Source organism: Porites lutea, chromosome 13 (assembly GCF_958299795.1).
Source record: "Porites lutea chromosome 13, jaPorLute2.1, whole genome shotgun sequence".
Taxonomy (NCBI): domain Eukaryota; kingdom Metazoa; phylum Cnidaria; class Anthozoa; order Scleractinia; family Poritidae; genus Porites; species Porites lutea.
The window spans coordinates 18,827,519-18,834,938 of NC_133213.1; the positions used below are offsets into that span (position 1 = coordinate 18,827,519).

Consider the following 7,420-nt stretch of genomic DNA (forward strand, 5'->3'; position numbering starts at 1 on the left):
AGGAAGAGAGTATATCCCAGTTGTTTTGACAAGAGAAAATTTCTTGCGTTCTAATACCTCGGATTTGCTCCGCGGCTTCTTTTTTGATCGCTTTGGAGTAAAGCTAGCGCTAACAGAGCGTCTCTTTGAATTGGCAATTGTTGTTCCACAAGAGTTACTGTCATTTGATGCCAACGACGAAGGGGTTTTCGTTTCCGCTTCCGGTGGACAATTCAGTTCCTCTGAATTCGCATTCACACTCGACGTATTTGTATTGGTAATGTTCAAATCCTGGTACAATGAGTTAGTTGCCGCTCTTCGCTGTGAATTTTTCTTGACGCTTTTCAAACTCTCATACAAGTTACTGCAATCATTTAGGTTGTGTGGCCTGGTATTTTCCACTATTGGCTGATATACCGCAGCACAGGGGCAAACGGCGTACGGAGAAGGGTCTGAATGATTGACAGTTCTCATTGGCATCAAAGAAAGGCTGTTGGTACGGCCTCGTTCGTACGTTGGATTTCCTATGACAGGAAAAAAATGATAAATCGTCTTACTTAAGGTTCGATTTTTCATGTAACTTTCAAGTGGGATGGGTTAGGGACTCCAAAAATACTGTAACAAAAAACGTTTTGCTTTCTAAATATTTTTGTCCATGTCTTTAATAATATGTCGGGAGGGAAATACCTCTTTAAAATAAAAGGAAGAATCGAAGGCCGTTTTTTGGTCGACCAGAAAACGAAACTTAACCTAATATTTAATTCAATGATAATGCAAACATAAAAATAAGGTTTTTTACACACCTATGCTCTGCCTTCGTTTTGACGCTTTCCTGAAATCAGAGATATTAGAGCTAGTTAGTAACTAAAGGAAAATCGTTCAAGACCCTAACAAATACAAAGGTCTCAACTCTCAACCTCTACCTCGGGTACGACTTACATCTGGTACAACTTCGTTCTCAGGACTCTCGCCTACTCGTCCCCCGGGAACGAGGTTGCATAAGGTACACTATGTGGTTGGCTGCAAAAGTCGCGCCATAAGTTAAACCAATCAGAATTCAAGCTGAAAGTGAATGACCTCATTGCGACTTGCCCGCAAAGATTTTCCCGTGCTTAGGCGCGGCTGCATGATTTTGCTTTGAGGTCTCACCCGTTTAGTATTGAAATGTCTACGGCCGTTGTGATTGAACAAAATCACTTAGCAAGTTAACAGTGAAAATGATAAACGTTAGAAATACTCACCAAGCAGTCTTCAGAGACGGGCGACATTCATCACGCAACACCCAAAGAGTAATAACAACAATAACAATTAATATGACGCTGTAAAATACAACAAGAAGAACAGATGTCCAGCTATGTGGTTCGACGCTTTTGCTATAAGTTGCTGTTGTAGGAATTCGCAGTGTTGTAGTTAAAACACTCTTTGTCACTGTTGTATCTGACGAAGTGTTAGTGTAATCTTCTAAATGGCTGGTATAATTCCTTGTCGTATTAAATATTATATCTTCCCTTGGTTGAGTAAAGTTCATCTGATGTAATTTCAGTGACCCTAGAAGGAAAAAAGGGAAATTTAAGATTAAAATTAAGTAAACCAGTCTTGAAACGAACTTACGTACAAAGTGACCATATAAATGAAAGCTACTGAGCAGTACTTTTCTGTAGTACTGTTTATTATGGTGCACAAAGTGGTTCTAACTTTTGAGTCCGTGGATGAAATCCTTAAGTATGACGATTCAAATGAAATCTACTGAGCGGTGCTTTACTGTGGTACTGTTTGTTATGCTGTACAACGTGGTTCTAACTTTTGAGTCTGTGGATGAAATCCTGAAGTGTGACCACTCAAATTAGAAAGCTATTGATACAAAACGCACATTATATGACATACGTTTTATAACCTAGAAAGACCGCTATACTTACATAAGTGGAAACCGTTGATCTTGAGGAGAAGACAGGTTTTCATCTCCTCAGGTGGTGGGTTGCCTCGAAGTCTTAGAAAATCCAGTTTCACCGTACAAGTTGCTTGCAGGGAAACGATAAACCCACTCCATCTTGAGTTATTTGAGCTCAACTACAGATGGAAATGAAAAACCATGTGTTTAAATCAAAAGCGTGTTCTGCGAATTCTTTACCCTTAACTTCATGATGTCCAAATTTTTCACAGAGTACTTAAATTGGTCACTTATTTGATCTCCGCTTAGGAGCAGCATGCGTAAGGTGTTTACAGTGGATACTCTATTAAAGTCATTTCTCATTACTCTTGAAATGAAAGAATAGGACCAGTAGAGACACAGGGAGCGCATTCGCCCGGAGATTTATGAACCTATATGTATCTAATGTGAAGGACAAAGAAGTATTTTAAATTCCTCCTTTTTATGGAATGTAACTCAATTACGGGTTTCTTTTTGACGTGAAGTTGAAGTTGAAGTTTATTGAAGTTCAGTGATCGCGTTAACCCGAGCACTATCTTTTTAGTTTTCATCGTCTCATAGTTCCCAGGTCAAACGCGGACCCTCCTCCGGCCTGCACACAAGTGCAAACATTCTACGTGACCGTCGTGAATGATGTCTACTTTTCAAGTACTTAATAACCGCCTCCCTAGTTTGTGGTTATTATCATTCTCATGGGCTCTCTATCATTTCCATTAACCCTTTAGGGCCCAACAGTGACCAACATCAATTTTCTCCTAACAACATCAGTAGATCATCAAGAGTAAAGGTTATGAGAATCACTAAATTGATTACCAAAGGGAAAATGCTTCCATCTTAAACCAAATTCTCTCAACTAATCTTAAAAGAAATGGGTGGAGATCACTCTGGAGAATTTGTATGTGGATCTTGGGGCTTAAAGGGTTAAAGGTCACTTGAGTGATCGAGTCACTAGGGAGCTTAAGAAACCACGACCGGACGACGACAACGACAACGTCAAAAAACAATTAATTTTTTAAGCAAAAAAACAGATCTTCACGCTTTTTAGTACATTCCACTTTGATGTCCACTGCACGACTACGACTTGAATCATCCTAAAACGGTTTTTATGGAGGACGTAAACAAGCGACGACGAAATTCCCTTTTGAAGCTGGTTAAGGCCCTTAAGAATTCATCTCAAGGAGAAACCGCCTACATTCCACAAATTGAGCTGGTCCAAATAGACGCGATAAAGTTTGAAAGGACGGAAATTCATTTTTTTAGCGACATTTTCACTACCCTCCTCGTCGTCATCGGTTAAAGGTGATGTTACACAGTACGATTCGCAACGACGATTTTTAGCGCTACACAGCGTTGCAATTTTGGAACAATGTTACAACGCTGTGTTATGCTAAAATTTGTCGTTGTGAATCATCTCACTTTCCTAGTACACGAGGTTGCGTTCATGTGGTTACGTACAGATAGATTTTTAAAATACCTTTTGAAGAATCGATTCCAGTTTAGCTTCCGACCCACTGGAAGACTTTCCCCTTGAATACAGTTCCCACATTCGTTTCCACCGTCCATTGTTTAAGTACCAGGAATTACCCTTGGAAACGTCACAGCTAATGACCTCTCGTGATGCAAGCTCGGAGCAGATCGAATAACTCCGAGGCTTGCCATTTGTACTTGTTAACAGAGCGGGCACTGGGTTCGAATTACAGCTTCGATGGTTCGAACTATCTTGAATGGCCATGGGAAACTTGCAGTCTTGAGAAACAAATGGAGAGAAAATATCAACTGTTTCACTTTTAAACATTTCCTCTTGAGCAATTTTATAGAATTTAATAGAATACAGGTTCGCTTTCCATCGAGTACTAAGCAGGCTACGCGTTTGCAAGCTCTCAGGTAGCCTGCGCTGGATTACGTGGTAGGCGCCAGTTAGTTTATTTGGTTAGTTTTTATACAGCGCGCCCGATGAACACGCGAAAGGCAGAAGAGAAGCCTCCTCTCCTTTTCTTCCCCCCCGCGCGCGCGCGTCCTCAAAATTTTTCCCTTCCCCCTAAAAAAAACGGCGGCCGCTAGGCAGGCAGGGGCCCCTGACGAAGGCCCTCTTATGAGCCCTGATATAGAGCCCTATGGAACACACGGCTCCACAGGGAGTCCTCGAAGACTACGGGATTTCAAACCATGTGATGTTTGTACCCCGGAGAGCTGTTTCGTTCAAATGTCGGCCTATCCAAAAACACAAAAGGAATTTCTCCTAAGACCGTCATGTGGTGTGAATTGGGAAAACAAAAGTTCGATTGCCAGAAGAATTTCAGAAAAGAAATGGAAGGAATGGAGGAGACAATGCTAAAGTATCTTGGGAAAGGCGATATCATTTTCTTAGGAATTCCACTTTCCACTTATACTCGTCTTCTTTGACAGGACAATCCCTTGAGTTAAGTTTATTTTTCACACTTTTTTTGTTTCATAATTGGTCACAGAATAGACTATAATGAGGTAGGGGCTCTGAGAGGCCATCGACACAAACCCAGCAAAAATTAACCCAAGTAACCCCCCGGGCCAAAAATCAGTTGAAAATAATGTGGTGTCGGCAAAGGGCCATGCCCCTACCAAAACTCTCGTCGCAAAAAATGCATTTTATTTTGCAAATAAAATTACGAAAACCAGTTGAACAAACTATCAAAACAACCTACGCAATCCGGGTAGAGGTCGAATAAAAGGTGGTAGACTAAGAAAAGTATGTGGGCTAAGTACATTAATACTGTTTTCTTTTACAGGAGACCCATCCACATCTGGTTTCCCGGCATTTCCTTATTGGTCCTTGTAACTAAACAGATGTTTTTTGGCGATAAATGTACTAGTTCCTTAGCATTGAGTCTATTAAGACTAAATGGCTTAAAAGATTCGCACGTCGCTTGGAAGATTTTTCTCGGTATTATCTGAATTTCTGGGGAAATTACTAGACAAATCACGACAAAATCGAAGCAAGCAGGCCAGCCGGAAAAGATTATACCGACACGCCTTTTTATGGCGAACGTGTCCATACACCCACGATAATTAAAACTCCCACGGCGAGATTTTATAGTTACGTGATGTTTTAAAATTCAAGCTTTCTTCAAGCTTTTCAAAAAGGCTTAATCGCTTTCTGGAAGTTCAAGCGCTATTTCTCGTATAGTTTATGTCGTTTTGCAATACAGGAAAAAAAGAAAATTTCTGCCATTCTTGTCTAACCTCAAATCCTATTATTTACAGTCGCGTTCTGTAGCAATAATAATTATTGAAAGAAATTTTCATTGCATTCATGGGAGAAATGAGCTGCTTATTAGATAAAAGGCAACTTTTATCAGCCACTTGCAATTTTTAAAAAGGAAGAAAACGCTATGTATTACTTACTACCGCTTAAAACTCAAACAATAAACAAAGGGGTCGGAAATGAAATAAAAAGCTGTTTCACTTTCGATAACCAATCTTCTACGTTCTAATTTGCCTTTCACTTTTTCCCCATTTTTCCCCAGAAGTATAACAATGAATGTACATGCATGTACTGGGTTATATTAATACGGACTATTGTAATATTGCGACAGTGGAGTTGGAAAAAAAAAATCAAATGCCAAAGTGGGAACTGCATTCCAATTCCTCATTTAAAAAGCCGCACTGTCGAGTGATGGTTCATTGAGCTATTGTTATCATTCAGTTACTTTACAAAATCAAACGCATGATTTTTAACGTATAAAAATGGTGATTTTTCTTCCATAAATATTATGGTAATAATCTAAAGTCATACCCTACCTGGAAAAGGTCCAATCGGGAGATATCGTGGAACATTTTCTTCAACAACACACCTTTCTTCGTGCAGTAAAAACGTCGACTTTGTGGAATTACATCGACAGTAAAGCGATTGTTGATCATCTAGACATATTCTTGTATTTCTGACCATAACAGCCCGGTGTTTGGCGCAGAATTCCATGGCTTTTTCTGTGGTTGTACAAATGCTCTTCTTGTCGTCATCAAGTAGCTCGAAGTGATCAATTCCATTGAGCTGACGATCAACTTTGACTTTCCATGCGAAGGTTAAATTAAATGCCGCAATTAAAAAGGGAAAGAATTTCAAAAATACAAAATGCATAGCTACAAAAATGTGATGTGGCGAATTTCTATGATCTCAATCGCCAAACCACGAGATCCCAACGAGTCGAGCAACGAAGCTCAGAATAGAACACAGCATGGGTTAACCGGAAATGGGGTAGCATATTTATCTTGGGTTTGTCATGCGTGACAGTAACGCAATTCCACCGAACTGTCTCTAAAACCGGAAATGGCGGAAAGCTTTTGTCCAAAACCAGAAATTTGATTCTAAATGTTTTCGATTTGATTTAGGAAAAGATACCTCGGCATTTTTAAAAGTAAGATAAGTCACTCTTTGCGATCAGTCTTTTCCACAACCATTGTACATGTATAGTTGCTCCCGCATTCAAGAATTTGAGACGCGTACGCACTTGTTATAGATGGAGAAATTTTTACAATGTTGAATCTGAATTCTGAATTTTCCTTCGTCGTATCCTCCCCCACCTTCCTCTTTCCGACTTGTCTGGTCCTTTCTTGACCTTTCTAGCCCCCTCAATGCTATACTCTAGTCACAAAAGTAACATTATGAACGCCATCGCACCCGAATTTCTAGATCATTCTCGAGCTTTCATGTTTAACAGAAAACGACTGATGCAGGCAAATACTTAGCCTGTTTGAGCATCAGGCTTCACCAGGGTAAATCGAAAGGGAACTTTGAATAGTGACAGGACAGTGACACCGAATTTCACGGAGGTGGTTTATCACTTCCTAAAGTACAAACATTAACCACAAGGGACTGCAAAGGACCGCAAACGAATCGAATATGCCGAAGAACGTAGGATCTATAAAGACCTGATCAGCAAAAATAATAATGTAGACATATTAAATTCTGCAAGCAGAATACTGCAATGCTGATCGTACTACGTGAAAATTAACTCTGCAAGACATCAACACGACACCGAAAGAACTCAAAACAGAGCGGGATTGTAGCCATAGACAGCTATATCACTTTCTAGTTCAGGACTAGACTTTTCGAAACTAAGTGCAAAGCGAATAGACCTCTGAGCAACCTAATTCCCAGGGAATTCTACTACTTTTCTGGCGAGAAGAGGGTTTCTTCTCAATCATGGCCAAAAATGGACAAAAGGGAGCTACCTCTGGAGTCAGTGTATCTATAAGGAGAAGCAGGAGCCCAAATGGGTTTCTGGGAGTGGGTAGTATGGCATCGGAACTTCCGATAGCCCCCCACCTGCCCCACGCAGGCGTTTCTTTTAGGGGTGTAGATCATAAAGATGTTTGTGAAGAGGGAGGGAAAACGACTACCCTGGAGACGCTTAGTGGAAGGCTGCTCTCCTGAAAAATCGAATATATAAATATAAATTTGAAGTAGCCTTAAGTAAGCCGTAGATCAGCCATCTCAATCACAAAACGATTCAGCTTTTGATGCTCTTTGGTAGCTTTTGA

General features: G+C 40.3%; 1 protein-coding gene across 1 annotated transcript in view; it reads right to left on the bottom strand.

Moving 5' to 3' along the window:
* LOC140923174 (uncharacterized) overlaps positions 1–6,128 on the bottom strand; it is a 6,798-nt gene extending 670 nt beyond the window's left edge. The window contains exons 1-6 of the mRNA XM_073373254.1: positions 5,681–6,128; positions 3,381–3,652; positions 1,896–2,046; positions 1,221–1,527; positions 783–811; positions 1–503 (exon numbers count right to left, since the gene is read on the bottom strand). The exon at positions 1–503 is cut by the window's left edge and continues 670 nt beyond it. Coding sequence (XP_073229355.1) covers positions 1–503; positions 783–811; positions 1,221–1,527; positions 1,896–2,046; positions 3,381–3,652; positions 5,681–6,017 — 1,599 coding nt within the window. The 5' untranslated portion in view covers positions 6,018–6,128. The remainder of the gene's footprint in view (positions 504–782; positions 812–1,220; positions 1,528–1,895; positions 2,047–3,380; positions 3,653–5,680) is intronic.
* Between the last annotated feature and the right edge of the window lie 1,292 nt (positions 6,129–7,420).